This window comes from Pelodiscus sinensis, chromosome 3 (assembly GCF_052426305.1).
Source record: "Pelodiscus sinensis isolate ZL-2025 chromosome 3, ASM5242630v1, whole genome shotgun sequence".
Classification (NCBI taxonomy): Eukaryota; Metazoa; Chordata; order Testudines; family Trionychidae; genus Pelodiscus; species Pelodiscus sinensis.
In genome coordinates, this window is record NC_143054.1 from 77,900,761 (window position 1) to 77,919,017 (window position 18,257).

The 18,257-nt window shown below is 41.9% G+C and overlaps 1 protein-coding gene across 2 annotated transcripts in view; it reads left to right on the forward strand.

Annotated features, from left to right (window-relative positions):
- Positions 1–18,257, forward strand: part of CRYBG1 (crystallin beta-gamma domain containing 1) — a 150,640-nt gene that overhangs the window by 69,473 nt on the left and 62,910 nt on the right. Inside the window, exon 1 of one of the 2 annotated variants that reach the window (XM_075923954.2) lies at positions 8,443–8,688. The exons of the other annotated variant lie outside the window; for it this stretch is intronic. Within the exon in view, the coding sequence (XP_075780069.2) occupies positions 8,686–8,688 (3 nt within the window). The 5' untranslated portion in view covers positions 8,443–8,685. Of the gene's footprint in view, positions 1–8,442; positions 8,689–18,257 lie in introns of those variants that run through there. 2 annotated transcript variants of the gene reach the window in all.

The following is an 18,257-nucleotide window of genomic DNA, read 5'->3' on the forward strand; positions in this document are numbered from 1 at the left end:
GGAGATCAGGAGGAGAAGGGGGAGGGAGCGGTACTGACCTGGGCACATGCAGATGCTACAGACCCTGGCAAAGGAGTGAGTCTGCCTGGGGATGCCATTTTGCCCCCCTCCCCCCATCCCATACTCTCCCTCTAGTAGTTGCGAACTGCCTGGCAGGTAGTCACATTCAGGCAGCGTGAGCACATCTTCTATCCAGGCAGTTCGCAGCTAAGGACTGATACACCTGATTATAATAAAACTTACCTAATTAGAAAATACCAGACATTTTATATGTCTGGTAATTTCTCAATTTGTTTCTCAGGCAAAACCCTCAAATAGCAGATTGTCCGGTACAAAACCGGACACCTGACAACCCTACCCTTCCTTGCACCCTCCCTCCTAGACAGCTACACTACCCCCAGTCTGCTCCTGCTCCCTCCTCCTGGAGTGCCCATGCAGCGCCGGGTCCCCCAAGCCCTGGCCCAGACTGGGTGGAGGATGCAGCTGGGTGAAAACTGAAAATGTATTCATTTTTCATTCTTTTTTTTATATGTGTTTATATTTTTGGGCTGCAAAAAACAGTACTAAAAAAACTGGGTTCCAACTAAAGTAAAAAGTTTGGGAAACCCTGGTCTAGCCAGCTTTTTATCCATCTTACAGTCCATTTATCCAATCCATATTCCCTTAACTTGCTGGCAAGAATATTGTGGGTGACTGTAGCAAAAGCTTTGCTAACGCTGGCACTGGGGGCTTTGGGAGGACCAGAAACAACTTATTTGAATATTCATCATTTGCTTAATGAATATGCAAATATGCAAATGAATGCTACTGGTCCTCCAAAAGCTCGTGAATGGATTTACTGGTCCCCGTGTCAAAAAGTTTGGGAACCCCTGGGCTACACTATTAGTCGATAAGGGAAGGTGCTCTGTCCCTGGGCTCTCACCAGTCCAGGAGCTACCCCTGCTGTGGCTCTGCAGTTTAAATGGTAATGGGAGCCAGTCTTACTCAGTCCCGGCTTGCGCTGGGTCCAGCAGCCTCCTCTACCCTCTGTGCCCCTGATAGAAGCAGCGGCATGGGAGGAGGGGCAGGTGGCACTGCAGAGATGATTCTGCGGGGAAACTGGCTTTTAAGCTGGCTCCCCCAGCACTGGCTCCTGTTTTTCCTCCCCCTTGTTGCTGCTGATACAGAGGCAGCAAGGGGTGGGGAAGTGAGTAGTCGAGTAGTTGACTTGGCTACCCAATAAGTTTAGACTTATCTGGTAGTCGACTACTTGCTTACATCCCTAGACATCTGGTCACCCTCCGAGGGTAAGCTACAGTTCCAGCTCTAGTATGGACATCACTTGCTTTGGCTTTTCTAAGCAGCAGCACAGGGGAATTGAAATGAACCAGCCTGGTCACTGATGCTACTGAGAGCCTTGTTGAGAGCTCTGAAACTGATAAAATATTTCAGTTTCATTATTCTGGGGCTTGGAAAGCTGAGAGCAGCAGCAGAGGCCTGCACTGAAACTATTCACAGGGCGAAATATTTTTTTTAAATGTTAGCTGGAGGTGTTGTGTAGAGGAGGGCCTGCAGAGTACCATTTAAAGTTGGAGGGCCATAGATTTCACCACCGTCACCTGAGCCTCCACTTCTTCCAGAGGCCCATCCCTCCCCCACAAACACCCTGGCCCATGAGAACCTGCACCCACCCCCTCCATATCTGAGTGAGTGGTGCTGTGATGCCCCCTTGCAATATCACTCATTCAAATTTAGCCTTGTTGTCATAGAGGGGCTACCAGGCCAAACCTGAGTGGCGCTGCCACCCCAAAAGGCAAATTGCAACACTCAGATTTTTCCTAATTATCCCCTATCATGATGGAGGGGCAGCTAGACCATGGCCTGGGTGCCCCCTTCCCCTGACTATGACGCCTATAGTTAGGCATGGCAGATTTCTGTTTCTATTTTATAATTTTGATGGATAATGACTATTTAAGAGGCTTTTTTATATTTTGACTTATTTAAAAGTTTACAGTTGTGCACAATTATGGGGCAATAATTACTTAATAAGAGTAGGTTTTGAGAATCAATATATTACAGATTTATAACTGTTAAAACACAAACTGTCAGAATTGTTTCACAGTATTCAGTAAATATCCTTACATCAAACTTTAAAGTTCTCAAGGAGCATTTTTCTTCCTTTGCTCGTCTGTATTCATTATCGATGAAAACATTTTTTGTTGGTGTTTGGGAGTATGATAAAATTGATGTTTACTGGGGATGTTAAATATTGAGTAACTGAATAATCGAATAAAATGCATCGACTAGTCGATAGGGCACCTCCGCCTTTGAAGTGTAGCTGTCAAAGTCAGACACGGTACTCACAGATTTGTCCAACCGCTCTATTTATTAGCAAAGCCGCTCTGCTAATACACCCAGAAAATGTGAGTACCATACAAGGCTCAAACCCCTTAGATTTATACAGTCAAAAGAAAGCCAACTTAACAAGATTAAAAGGTGGCAAAACTTCACATGATTAGTATGAGACTAGTCAAGTATCTTCATTTCCACATCAAGCACACAGCAATCTCCTGTCCATATCTCCCTGGTTACCTCAATTACTTTCTGCCTAACACCTAATGTTCCTTTTCCTGTTATCCCAGGCACACCTGGCTTCGTTCTGATCTGCATACCTACAAACATATTACAGTATAATTCATCTTTCTCTTACAATATAATTCTTTCTACTTCCACACTACACTTGAAAAGCAAAAGCGCCACGTGGCGCCTGAGGTCAGCTGGGGACTCCCCCACTGACGCTGGGCTCCATGCGGCTCTGCCACTTTTAAATGGCATTAGGCTGCACGCGGTGTTTCAAAGCGGCAGGACTGCACGGAGCCTGGAGTCATCTGGGGACTCCCCAGCTCATCCCGGGCTCTACACAGAGCTGCACGCGGCATTTCAAAGTGGCAGCGCCGTGTGAAGCCCCAAGGTCTGGTGCCAGGCTCCACACGGCGTTGCCGCTTTGAAGTAATCCCTCGTCTGCCTCCCCCCTTTGCTGCCTCTTTCTGATAGAGGCAGCAAAGGGCGGGGGGGTAAGCGACTAGTTGACTAGCCTGTTGACTAGTCATTCACATCCCTAATGTTTAACATTTTCTGATAAAAATCTAATGCTTGGGAGGGGGACAGTAGTGTAGTAGTAAGATGGTACCTACACTTTCTCCTCCTAGCAGTTAGAGAAAAGACAAAATTCAAATGTATTAGATGCCTGCTGGTCTTCAGTAAGAATCCCAGCACCCTCCCCTTTCTCAGCAGCTGAAGGACAGAGGGATTGTGTAGGGTTTACTAGAGTGTTGTCCTTGAGCCTTGCTCCCCTTTAGCTTATCAGGTTCTCTTGAATAAGTGTCTAGGAAATACTTCAAGCCATGCAATAGAGCTGTGGTAGTTAGAGCAATATTTACTCAATTATGTTGACTCTAAGGATTAACTTAGAAGTTAACGTTGTAATGCCTTTTGTTGTAAACGACAGAAGTTAATGCTGATCCAACAATATTTTGTGTTGCTTTCCAGCTAAAACTAATTCTTATAAGAAATTCAAATGTAACACTAATCTGTTCATGGATACCAACACTCCCAGAAAGTATCAGAAATGCATATATTTATTAATCTACAGGTTGAACCTCCCAAATCTGGGATTCTCTGGTCCAGCAACACCTGTGGATGTTGTTGGACCAAAAGGGAGCAGAAACCAACCCAGGAGAAGGCAGGGCTGGGGAGACCCAGCCTGGCTGGGGAACCTCTGGCATCAGCAGGGCCAGGCGGGGTTCTGGAGCTCCGCGCCAGCTAGAGAACCCCCTGCAGCACCAGGGCCAGGCAGTGGCCAAGCACCCCCGGGCCAGGGAACCATAAGGGAAAGGATGTTAAAATGCAATTATCTGGCTAATCGTATAGTTGATACAATTTGTATTGACTATACATTTAGTTGATAAGTGCTGCTGTGCAGAGCTGCAGTGGAAGTAGCTCCAGGAGCCAGCTCCAGAACCACACACACTGCTACTCTGCATTTTAAATGCAAAGGTGCAGCAATTCACATCAGCTGGGAGTGCTCGGTCCCGGCTTGCATTGAGTCCAGCAGACCCTGTTCGCAGTGGATGGTGTTGGAGGAGTCTCTGTTCATGGCGGCCACCACGGCCATCGCAAACAGACTGCTCCGGCACCAGCCCCTGTTTGCGGCAGCCAGGGCAACAGAGTTCAAGTGGGGCTGTCGGTGGCTGGGCAGTGACAGTGACAATCTCCAGTGACAGTGAGGCTAGGGTGGCTAGGCAGCCCCGGCCAGAGAACACCCGGTGGCAGCGGGGCCAGGTGACAGTAGGGGAGCTGTGGCCTGGGAGCCCTGGGGAATCCCCAGCAGCAGCAGGGCGGCAGAGTCTAAGTAGGGCTGGTGGTGGCCAGATGGCCCTGACAGGGGAACACCTGGTGGTAGCAGAGTGGGAGTCCCAGCCGCAGAACACCAGCAGCAGAGTGGGAGTCCCAGCCTTGGGAGCCCAGGGTAGGGCAGCCAGCAGGGGAGTATTGACCTCCCCTGGTCTGGCAAACTCCCTGTTTCAGGACTGCTCAGGTCCCGAGGGTGCCAGACCAGGTAGGGCCAACCTGTACTACATTCCTGCATTAGTCTTCATTTGTAAGAGGTGCAATCTTGATATATGGGAACACGTTAGAATGTTCTTTAAAAATAGCAGCTGGGAATGTGTAGTTTATATAGCCTATCCTCTGATAACACTAACGAGATCTTTAATACTATTGCAAATTAATATTTCTCTAGCACAGGGGTCTCCAACCTTTTTAAGCATGAGATCGCTTTTTGAATTTAAGTGCAATCCAAGATCTACCTCAAACCCAAATACCTTTTCCCTGCCTCCTTTGTTCCCCTTCTCTGAGGCTGGTTCACTCTATCCTCCTTCCCTTCCTCATCCTCCCTCACTTTCACCAGGCTGCGGCAGAGAGTTGGGGTGCAGGCTCTGGTATTGGATTAAAAGGGATTTGGAGTTTGAGAGGGGCTGAGCTTGGGGCAGGCAGTTGTGGTGTTGGAGGGTGTTCTAGGTCCAGGCTCTGGGTAGGCGTTTGGATGCAGGGATGCTCGGGGCTAGGACAGGGGCTTGGGGTGTAGGAGGGGTTCATGACTGGGGTAGGGTTTCGGGACGTGGGCTCCAGCTGGGCATCGCTTACCTCAGGTGTCTCCTGGATGGTGATGCAGGGGACGCTAAGGCAGGCTCACCCCTGTCTTTGCCCTGCACCAGTCCCAAAAGCAACCAGCAAACTCCCACCCAAGTCCTGTTGTGCCCCCTCTCTGCTCTGTGGAGATAGGATATAGAGTGGGAAAGGGGACACCTTGACATTATCACCTCTCCTCTCCCCCCTTGCCCTGCACAGAAAGCAGGAGGGTCCTGAGGGGATAGCTCCAAGGCAAAGGGCAGGATATGTGCAGCATTGAGGGGAGGGGCAGCTGAAGTGCCGCCACTTGATAGCCTCTTGACCAAACCAATTGAATCACCTGTCAGAGGCTCCAAAATCCACCCATAGATCCTGAGCTACTGGTTGGTGACCGCTGCTCTAGCAAATAACATTCAGTAGCCAATACTTTTTTACAAATTGCTAATTTAAGAGTCTTAATTGCATGAAAACATAAATAATAAGATCCATAATTTTCTTCAGCTCTAAAATAATACATATTTCCAGGAGACAAATGCATAATTTATTCTAATATATTTTTCTATTAATTTTTTTTACATTTTATACACACACACACACACACACACACATCTCATAATGCATAAACATAATATTATTTGTATGCTACTTGTGTGTGTTTTGAGGCATATTTTATTTTTGGCTAACAGTATGAACACATATTTTTGCAAAATTTTGTGTTAGAATTTTCCATTATTTTATGGTAAATGCTAGGCACTATTAATCTAATTTTGGGTCTCTAGCATTTTTTAACATTTCTTTGGAAAAATTTCACATAGGAGTATTCCACATGAATAATTTTGTCTGATTGGAAGGAAGTCAGATCCTTGAACCCAGATCCCCCCCCCCCCCCAAAAAAAAGTAGGTAGGCTCCTAAACCCCAATTTTAGGTGGGCAGCTGATCCAGTCCCTACCAGTTAACCAGATCCAGTAAGCCTCACCCAATTCTAATTTATCTTTTTTGAGATGGGGCTACCAGATCTGCTTATGCTTATCATAGTCGACTATTCGCTTACATCCTAGTTGCTTACATGTTTACCATGGATGTTTATGGAGGCAAAATAATATCATTGCAAGATGGATAGATGGATGTCTTTACAGATGCTGTGGGGTTGCAGGTTTATAGACCCAGGTTCTACACCCAGTGTACCTTACACGGGGTAGGAGATATTTATCCTTTTTGTCCTGTCAAGTGTTTATTGTGTGTACCACAACTATGGTGGAGACTTATTTATATTGGTGAACCAGATGCCACACAAGGAGAAAGCTACAGGGGAGGAAAAAAGAGCAGGAACATCTCCTGTTTGAGTAAAGGGAATAGGCGTTGAAGATATAACTGGGGATACTGAGGTACACCCTGTATCCATCACTAAGGAGACATCACTTTAAGGAGTTACATATCTATAGTGAGAACTGTTCAGAAAGTATGTAAGTTGCAGGTCATCAGAAGATGATAAACAGGTTCTGTTCAAGGAGTGCCATTGTCCTGACGACAGCAATCATGCTATGACCTCAGGTCAGAACAATGTCAAACCTGAGGCTGGGAGTAGCAAAGGAGTTTATAGTCAGATTCTAAGCCAGGGTTGAGGTCAGCGTACAGTTTTGTACTCTGGTGCAAATGTTATGAGTTTGGTATGTGTATTGTGTTGCTGTAGGTGTCTGAAGTGCATGAGCCTTACTTAAGGAGGGGAAGAATCCAACTGACTTTACTGAAAAGTATTTATTGGCCAGTTTTACTCATGCTTACAATTTTTTAACTGACCCACTTAGATTTTTAATGGCTTTTTCTTGTTTTTTCATTCATAATTATTTACAATAAATTATTCATTCCTTTGTCATAATAAATTGATTACTGGTTGCTTGGGCAATAAACTGGTGCCTCTCGTGGGTCTTGCAAATCTTCTGAAATGCTGTAAGACCTGCTCAATATATTTTCAGAATAATTACATAGCTGCATTGACAGCAAAAATTTAAAATGGAGGGGATAAATCAGCAATGGCTTTGATAGGTTCCTCTGAAAGAATGTTTCTAGTGAGTTACAGATTACTCTTTAGTACAGACATTTATACTTCACAGCTTTAAGAGATACCTATTTTCCTACCTTCCTGCCTATAAAAATTATACAAATTGGTTTTCTTTGAAGAGTGCCATTTTTTAAAAATGGGACTGAATTAGACTTCCTGCTCTAATTCCAGACTAAAATTATGTTGCTATTTTGATTTAAAAGCTTAAAATAAGATAATGTAATCTCACAAAATGCAGAAGAATGAAATACCTGCAGACAGCAATATAGAACACATGTGTATTAGATTCTTTGCCACCCCCTGATTTGTATTTAGAATTATGAGGGAGATGGATTGTGTTTAATGGATCTGTCTTAAGGTATATCATCAGACTTAGGATTTCAGCCAAGAACATTCAACGAAATGTTTTATTAAATCTGCCCTGTCTTGTTTCACAGGGTGAATGTTTAAATAGTTGTCTCTTTTTATAGAGAAAGTACACTGAGAGAGATTCTTTTTCCCTTATTGGATCAAGAGGTTCTAATATTTACTGCAGTCTTTACAGGAAGCAAACTTTATGTATATTTGTTTTGCCTAAAGAAGTGCTAGATAATCTGACACACAGATAGTTAATGTGGTTTTTTTGGTTCTGTTGTTTGTTTTTGTTTTGGGGTTTTCTGTGTGTGTTTTGTTTTACTTTTTCATGTAGGAGCTACTAAATGCAGTAATTGTTCAACTGTTATTTTTCTAGTAAAATTTTATCTCTGGAAATCTTAAACTTCACTGGACTTGAAATATTCCCCTAGTTTCATTTCTCTGACTTTGCATTATCCTTGCTTCTAGCCATATTGTTCCTGTATTCTGCTTTTTAAATTCTAATACTATATTACTTGGTGGTGGTTTCCATTAGACCATGGAAAAAAATATGTATCTATTGATATACTTATTCAGGAGCTGAATAAAAATGGATGTCAGTCTGGCTCAATCTCTTTTTGGACAAGGGCATATGTGCCTTAAAGGGAGATCAGTAAACTTAAATCAAATTTGTGAGAACAAAGTTATGTTTTTTCCCCTTGCATTGCATGTCTGCATTCTTGTATCTGTAGGCTAATTAATAATACATTTAAGGATCTGAGAAAATGCCTCCTTAATTCTTTACAGTAGGTCCTGCCCTTTTTGATGTTACACCTATGAAGGGATTCACCTCCTTAATTAACCCTTAGAAGCCCAAGTGTCACAATTGTAATTGAGTCGCTCACACAGATGTCATTTTCTGCTTGCCAGAAGAGCTCGGTCCAAATATTATTTTCTTTTTAAAAACTGGATACTCCTAAGACAAAGGAGGAGTACCGGGGAGGGAGAAAGTTAAGGTGTGAGACTCAGAGAGAAATAGAATTATTTTAACATATACAGGACTTCGTCTCATAGTCTGCTTGATCTTTTGTAAAGATCTAATCAAAAAAGGATTATCATCATCATGGTAAGGCAAACAATGTTTTATTTTCTCTCTTTTTTTAAACTTCCTTTGGGTTAAGATGTAATCAATTTTTTATTTAAATTCATTAAATCAATTTGAAGCTTGGCACTCGATTTGATTCTGGGAGTCTGCCTTTAAAAATCAAAAGCTGCTGTTGGCAAAATGGGGGATAAGAATTTCAGTATGGTGAAATTCTTTTCTTTAGGGATGAGAACAGGCATGTTTTCTTTTTCTGCTGTGTTTGCTGTTTTGTGTTCAGAAGCCTTTCCCAAACGCTTACATAGAACAGGATCTGCTTAATTTTTATCCATACTTCACATGTACTGAACATTTTTGCTTCGTGGAAATACTTAATAATTTTCAGCTCTGTGAAGTTTAAAAAATTCCTGAGTCCTATGTCTTTGACTTTGCAGAATCCCTTCTTCCTTTGTCACTTTGTGTGTGTGTATTCCAATCTGTAAAACTTTCTGCCTCACACTTAGGACAGAATGTAGAAATTGGACCCCATGTTCAGGCTTCTTGAGCAGGGCTGGTCTTATGATGAGGTGTGAACAGAGGTGGCTGCTCAGGTGCCAGACTGGGGGAGGGGGGGACACTAGGACCCAGAGTGTAGAAAATTGTGTCTGCTGCTGGTGCATATGTATTCTCTCTGTTCTAGATGCACAGAGATGGTGGAGTGCCATGAGAGGAGTAGAACAGGAAGAAGGCAGAATTGAGACCTTTCAAAGTTTTGGCCCAAGCCAGGAGGCATGGGGGCATCATTTGAGCTCCCCGCCTCCGGTGCCAAAATGTTGTGAGCCGGCCCTGTAATTGAGATTTGCAGTTTCCCTCCAAAATTCAATCAAACATATATGCTGTGGGATTTACATCTAATTTCAGTAGAACATAAGCCCTGTGTTCTGCTGCGTGGTGTTGTTACAAAAATCTTTCTACTGTGCACATTCTATAACTCATTTTCATAAGCTGAAAAAACATAGTTCTAGTAAAATAGGTTATGGGGAAATTGAGAGGTTTTGGAGATGCACGTTTCTTACCGAAAAAAGCCCGAAATACTAGAAACGGAGAAACTGAAACTTACAAACCAGTGACCATAAAAAATGTGAAAGTTGAGAACTTCTAGTTTATCTGCTTCTTTCTTTCAGGAAAAAGGTTGTCAGAATGTATTTCTAGAAGTGTAGCTCAGAAAAAAAATGTGTTAACAAAATTTCCCCAAATACTATAATTGCATTGCATGTTTCCAGAGTTCAGAGAAATGTAGTAGTTGTGCCCTAGACCTTATGATGATTGGTGTAATCTCAAAGTGGAGGATGATGGAGAAGGAAAAGACCTACAAGGGAGTTTAGTAATGTAATTGTTGGAGTTAGAGCTTGTTTTGCCTACATATCTGAAATGGACTCTGTCAAACTGAAACCTAGTCCATTTTAAATAGTTAAAATATTATGTACAGCACCTGTCCCCAAGTTCCACCACTATTTCTGTTGGATTTTTTTTATAACTACGCCTTCCAGTTGTCTAATATAATATTCCTCCTAGATTGCTTAATGAAAGACAAACTGCTTATAATGAGCAGCAAAATTAAGGTGCCAAATGCACAAAATAAATAAAACCTCAAAAATTGCTCTAATTTTCACTTATAAATGTTGCTTTTGCAATAGTTGGTTAAAAATGGTTCAGTACAGGTTTCTTGCTCTTGTTATCTTTAATATTTTTCACTTTTCTGCATTTACATTTAGTTTTTAATTAACTTTTCAATGTTTTCTCCATATTGTCATTCTGTTATCTCCTCTCTCTGCATTATACTTTATCCATTTTTTATCTTTCCCCATTATACTGGCTATTTTGATTTATAATGTTGTGTTCCCTTAGATTTTTTTTTTATTTCATTCTTCCTGTGTCAATTTTTCCACTCTCCAGTAGAGGCTCCACACTGCTTCAATAGTTGCTATGTCCTAAAAATTCTAGTACTCTAGCATTTGAATAGTTGAACATCAATCACAATAAAGAATGGAACAACTCATTCCACTATGGCCACTTCTGTGACATCACCAGAACCCCATTCTGATGCTTTCTGTTTCCCACATACTTTTAGCATTGTGACTTGTAATTTAAAGGTATCCAAAACCCCATAAACCACCTGTCCTGATCTAAAAATACACTCCGTTATATAATTAGAATTGTATTAGATAAAGATACATTTCTTTTTACTGATAAAACAAATTGAATTTTAAAGAATTGTGAAAGTCAAATTTAGAGTTTGCAGCTTATTCTGTTTACTTTTAAGGTAGTGCGTAGGGTTTACTTCAACCAGCTAATGTGTTAAAACTATAAATGTCTTTTCAACACTTTGATTTTATGATAAAATGGTAAAAATACACCTTTTCCCCCAAGTATGGACATGCTGTAAGAGGGCTTGTCAATCATATTAAGTTAACTCAATTAAACATCCCTTTAGTCCCTTAGTTCTGGGTTCAGCATAGCATTTTAGCATGTGCTTAAATTCAACTGAAATCAAGATTAGCAGATGTAAGTGTTTTGCTGAATTGGGATTTGGCTGTATTGGCTCTGCATTGCTCAGTCTAACAGGAGTACTTTTGATTAAGAAGGTGGCAGTTTTACATAGTCTTCAAACCAGAACTAGGGATATAAGCAACTAGTTGAATAGTGACTTGACTAGTCACTTCCTCCCCCTCTCCCCCTTGCTGCCTCTATCAGAGGGTATGTCTACACTACCCTCCTAGTTCGAACTAGGAGGGTAATGTAGGCATACCGCACTTGCAAATGAAGCCCGGGATTTGAATTTCCCGGGCTTCATTTGCATAAGCGGGGAGCCGCCATTTTTAAAACCCCGCTGATTCGAACCCCGTGCAGCGCGGCTACACGGGGCTCGAACTAGGTAGTTCGAACTAGGCTTCCTATACCGGTGGAACGAGGTGTACCGGTAGTTCGGAATAGGAAGCCTAGTCCGAACTACCTAGTTCGAGCCCCGTGTAGCCGCGCTGCACGGGGTTCGAACCAGCGGGGTTTTAAAAATGGCGGCTCCCCGCTTATGCAAATGAAGCCCGGGAAATTCAAATCCCGGGCTTCATTTGCAAGTGCGGTATGCCTACATTACCCCGCTAGTTCGAACTAGCGGGGTAGTGTAGACATACCCAGAGAGAGGCAGCAAGGTGGGGGGAGCTGGAGCCAGCACCAGGGGGAGCCGGCTTAATAACCTGTTCCCCCCAGCATCATCTCCGTGGGGGTAGGGAAGGCAGAATTTCAGGGGACCACGTGTGTGACGGGAATTAGCTGTCCCGGCTCACGCCCTGTCCCCCTCATTGCACCTCTGCCTTCTAAAATGTATTAAGAGCTGGTGGAGGTGAGGGGAGAATGTGCATAGCCAAGAATCATTTGATTCCCTGCTCATGCCTGGTCCCTGAGCTACACCACAGCCTCTTAAATGGATTAAGAGCCTGGCATTTAAATGGATTAAGAGACTTTTAAATCCATTTAAAAGGCAGAGCCACAGTGGGGCTAGCTCCCGAGGCCGGGAGCTAACCCTGCTGCAGTTTTGCAGTTTCCCCCCTTTTCAACTAATTGAGTAGTCAATGGCAATTCCATCAACTACTCAGTTAACTGATTACATGCAAGTTAACATCCCTAAATAGAACATCATCTTCATAAAAAATGCTTGCAGTACACTTGGAAAAGCCTCCCGCTCCCTATGCAGTGTGGTCTTCAGTTCACCTTCAAAGTCATTCTAAAAACATATCAGCTTTCCTGTGGTTCCCTTGCCACTAATTCCATCTTTGATCCGGGTTTTAAAAAATTATTACTGATTTTGGGTGCCTGTTTTTCGATGCACTGAAACACGTTAAATGGACCTCATTTTCAGAGGCTGGGTTCTTAGTACTTTCTGTAAACTAGCCCCCTCTGTGGTGTTCCAAGCTTTGTACCCCAAATCATTAGCTATTATAAAAAACTATTGCCTTTTAGGTCTTCTTGAATTTCACTGTTGTTCTACATATTCTATTTGTCTGAATTAAAATATGAGTTTTTCAGGGCAAGAACTTGGCCATAACATAAAAAGTAGGGGTCACCAAATGAAATTAATAGATAGCAGGTTTAAAACAAACAAAAGGAAATATTTCTGCACATAGTTAACTTGTGGAATTCCTTGCCAGAGGATGTTGTGAAGACCAGAACTTTAAAAAGGGTTCAAAAAAGAACGAGATAAATTCATGAAGGATAGCTCAATCAATGGCTAATAGCCAGGATGGATAGGAATGGTGTCCCTAGCCTCTGCTTGCTAGGAGCTGGGAATGGGTGACAGAGGAGGGATCATTTGATTACCTTTTCTGTTAATTCCCTATGGGGGCACCTAGCATTAGCCACTGTCAGAAGACAGGATACTGGTCTAGATGGACCTTTGGGCTGACCCAATATGGCTGTTCTTAGGTTCTTGTGTTCCTTGAGTGTTTTGTAAGTGTTGTGTGTAACTGATGCTCTGTTACTTCAGTATAATTAACACGGGGTTTGTTTTAGGGATGTTAAATATCAGTTAATTGAATAGTCGAGTAACCTCATGCATTCTTATCGGTTAGTCAACTATTCTATAGTCCCTGGGGGTGGGGCTGGCAACAGCACAGGGTGCCAGGCAGGAGCTAGTCTATGCGGGGAGCCAGTTTAAAAACCAGCTCCTCTTGCGGACCGGCTGCTTGTCACTCTATGCTGCTGCCTCTGCTAAAAAGGCAGCAGTGCGGGGTGGCAGCAGCCCCTGTTTGTGGGGGGCAGGTCTGATCTCCTGGACCTAGCGCAAACTGGAACTGAGCCAGGCTTCCTGCCCACCTGACTCCTAATACACTTTAAATGTAGAGCTGCAGCAGGGATAGGTTCCGGACCCAGCGTGAGCCAGGACTGAGCAGGGCTGCTGGCCTGACTGCTAAAAATTTACTGGTAGGGGGTGGAGAGGGAAATGCATGTAGTTTATAGCATTAACCTATAAGCTTTTGCTAATCAGTTATTTGACTAAACTATTGCAACCCTAGTTGGTGTTTCAGGATCAAGCAACAGTTTTCTTGCATATGTGCATCTGTTTATCTAGACATGAAACAAATTCAAACTTTAGTAAGAGAGTAAAACTAGATTTTGAAATACTGCATGTCAAACATATTTAGCAAGTTATGCAAGATAATTGCACATAGCAGTTCTTCACAGGTACAGTCTTGCAAACCAACTCAACAATGGGACTTAACATGCACTACAGGCAGTCCCCGGGTTACATGGATCCGACTTACATCGGATCCCTACTTACAAACAGGGTGAGGCAACCCCGCACTAGCTGCTTCCCCCCAGCAGACCAGGGAGACGCAGAATGGCTTTTTTCAGCAGACACCTCAGCTTGAGAATAAAGGACTGAGGGAAGTGAGGTATGGGAGAATAAAACTGAGCTCTGGAGAAATGTTTGGCTAGAGTTTCCCCTACAATATGTACCAGTTCCGACTTACATACAAATTCAACTTAAGAACAAACCTACAGTCCCTATCTTGTACATAACCCGGGGACTGCCTGTATATGAAAACGTAACCCAGAATGCTTTTCAATAACTCAGAAATCTTTTTTCATGCCAATACATTATGGAAGTGCTACCATGACTCAATAGTTAAGGTTGAATTTAGCTCTTTTTAATGCATGAATAATATAGCATATAAAAAAATAAAAATGACCGGACTGAGTCAGGTCAAAGGTCCTTGTAGCCCAGTATCCTGTCTGACAATCACCAATGCCAGCTGCTTTGGAGGGACTAAATAGAGCAGGTAATTATAGAGTGATCCATACTCTATTACTCATTTTCAGCTTCTGGCAAACTGAGGCTAGGGACACCATCCCTGCTGTTTCTGGCTAATAGCCATTAATGAACCTATCCTTCATGAACTTAACTAGCTCTTTTTTTAATCCTGTTATACTCTTGGCCTTCACAACATCCTCTGACAAAGAGTTCCACAGTATGACCGTGTGTTGTGTGAAGAAATACTTCCTTTTTCTGTTTTAAACCTGCTATCTATTAATTTTATTTGACCCCTGCTTTATGTGTAATGGGGAGTAAATAACACTTCATTTCCTTTCTTCACTCTGGTTTTATAAACCTCTATCATATCCCCTTCTTGTAATCTCTTTTCCAACCTGAAAAGTTTTAAGTCTCTCTCAACTCTCCTCATAAAGATGCTGTTCCATACCACTATTTTTTTGTTACATTTTGTATCTTTTACATTTCCATTATGTCTTTTTTGAAACTGGGCAACCAGATCCACACACAATATTTATGATGTGAGTATGTCATGGATTTATATAAAGGCAAAATGATATTTTCTAACTTTATTGTCTTTCCCTTTCCTAATGATTTCCAAAAGTCTGTTCACTTTTTTTGACTGCCGTTGCACATTGAGTGGATATTTTCAGAGAACTATCCACAGTTACTTGAAGATCTCTGTCTTGAGCGGCAACAGCAGAGACAAAGTTTCTTGATACCTTAAATGACTGCTTCTTGGAGTAGCTAGTCCTAGAACCTACAAGAGGAGAGGCAATTCTTGATTTAGTTCTAAGTGGCACATAGGATCTTGTCCAAGAGGTGAATATAACTGAACCACTTGGTGTAAGTGACCCTTACATAATACACTGTAATATGTGTTTGTGGGGGAGGAAGGAAATTCCACAGAAACCCACCCACCATGGTGCCATTTAACTTTAGAAAGGGGAACTACACAAAAAAAGAGGAAGTTAGCTAAACAGAAATTACAAGGTATAGTGTCAAAAGTGAAATCTCTGCAAGCTGCATGGAAACTTTTGAAAAACACCATAATAGAAATTCAAATTAAATATATACCCCCTAATTTAAAAAAAATAAAGAACCAAAAAAGTGCCACCGTGGCTGACCAACAAAGTAAAAAGGCATCTGTCAAAAAGTGTTATTGTAAAGGAAAATCATGCCTCATCGAGCTACTACAATTCTTCGAGAAGAACAATATTGTGGACAAGGGTAATTCAGTGAATATAGTATACTTAGATTTTCAAAAAGGCTTTGACAAGATCTCTCACCAAAGACTCTTAAAGTAAGCTGACATGGCAAAAGAGGGCAGGTCCTCTCCTGGATTGATAACTGGTTAAAATACAGGAGGGAAAAGGATAGAAATAAATTATCAGTTTTCAGAATGGGGTGAGGTAAGTAGTGGTGTCCCCCAGGGGTTTCTACTAGGGCCAGTACTCTTCAACATAATCATATATGATCTAGAGAAAGGGGCAAATAGTGAGGTCGAAAAATTGGCAGATAATACAAAACTACTCAAGATAGTTAAGTCCCAAGTAGGCTACAAAGAGGTACCAATGGACTTCATATAACTGAGGACTGGGCAACAAAACGGCAGATGAAATGCAATTTGGTAAATGCAAAATAATGCACATTAGAAACATAATTTCAATTATATGGATCACCTCCAAATTTACAGCATTTTCTTGTTAAGTACAGAATTAATTTTCAGAGACCTAACAAGCAAAACTGCTAGTAAATTTCATTTAAATTAATTTAAAATGGGCCTGATTTCCAGTGTTTCAGTTTATCTCCCTATAGCTAACAACTATTTTGTTACTAGCCCTTCACTCTTTCCATGTAGTTATAACTAATTGAAAATACATTTAATGTTTATATTTGCACAAATTAGGTCATAATTAGGGCTGTCAATTAATTGCTGTTAGCCCATGTGATTAACTCAAAAAACTGTGATTAAAAATTAATCCTGGTTAATTACAGCTTAAATTGCATTTTAAACAATAGAATATCAGTTGAAATTTATTAAATATTTTGGCTGTTTTTTCTGTAATTTCAAATATACAGTGCTCACATTAAATTTTTAATGCAAATACTTGCTCTTTAAAAAAACATAAAAGAAATAGTGTTTTAGAATTCACCTCATACAAATACTGCAGTGCAGTCTCTATCATGAAAGTGCAATTTACAAATATATATATATATTTTGTTAAACAACTGCACTAAAACACCAAAAAGTGTAAAACTTCAGAGCATACAAGTCCACATAGTCCTACTTCTTCAGCCAACCACTAAGACAAATGTTTGTTTACATTATGGGAGATAATATGCCCACATCCTATTTACAATGTCACCTGAAAGCAAGGCATTTACATACCATATATGCTCAATATTCATATGCCCCTTCATGCTTTGGCCATCATTCCAGAGAGGACATGCTTCCATACAGTGATTAAAAAATGTTAGTTAAATTTATATTTCATGTTTGAGTAATATCAGATGGTGACCCAGATCATTCTGTTCATTTTAAGAACACTTTCATTGCAGATTTGACAAAACTCAAAGGAACCAATATGAGATTTCTAACCATAGCTTCTTGTCGGCTCTAACGTTTTATATTGTTTTATTTATTTTGGAATGAAGTTATTTTGGCACATAATTCTATCTCTATGATAAAGAGATGGCACTACAGTACTTGTGTTTGGTGAACTGACAAATATTTGTGCTACAAAAAACAGAAGAAATATTTTTCATCAAAAATAAAGTGAGCCATGCACATTCTATGTTGTAATAGAAATCAATATTTGAAAATGCTGAAACCAGCCAAAATATTTAAATAAATTGTATTCTATTATTTAGTATGCTTATTTGCATGATTAATTGCAATTAATTTTTTTAATCGCTTGACAGCCTTAGTCATCATCAAGCCACTTTATTTATTATAAACTGAACCTTTGTGGTCCAGGACTTGTTCCAGCAACATCCATAGGACCATGGATGTTGCTTAACCAGAGAGCCTCAGTGGCAGAGGTTGCTGGTGGTCGGGAGTGGAGCAGACCAGCGAGACAGTGGAACCCGCAAGGCAGCAGAGCCCACAGCTAGCAGGGCAGCAAAGCTGGTGGGGCTGCAAAGCCTGCAGGGCAACACCTTCGGGGGGCTGACAGATCTTCTGAAGCTCACGGGACTGGCAGGGCTGCTGGAACACTCAAGGCCATGGATCTGGTAGGGCTGCTGGGGCGCACTGGGCAGCAGAGCCTGCAGTCATTGAGGCAACAAAGCTGGTGGGACCACGAGGGCAGGCAGGGCTGGGGGCAGTGGAGCCCAGTGGCTAAGGAGAGGACTGCCCCTGACCCCAACTAGGGAAGTAAGCAATTAGTCAATAAGCAAAAGCTTATTGGATAATCAACACACTAATCGACCAATCACTTCCCCTCCACCTTGCTGCCTCTATCACAAAGAGGCAGCAAGAGGAGGAAGAGAGAGGTGCTGGGGGAAGCCAGCTTAAAGCCGGCTCCCCCCCCCCACCCAGCTCCAGCTCTGTGGAAGGGGGCAGGGAAGCAGCAGCGGCATTCCAACTTTGAAAGTACAAGAGTCGCTGCTGGGGCTCTTGTACATTTCAAAGCGGAAGCACTGCAAGGATCCTGGGGCCAACAATTTGGCTGTGGCTCTTGTACGTTTCAAAGGCAGAACGCCATGCTAGTCTTTATTGTCTGATTGAATAGTCGATGGAAATCCCATCAACTAGTCGATTAATTAACTAATCAAAATTTAA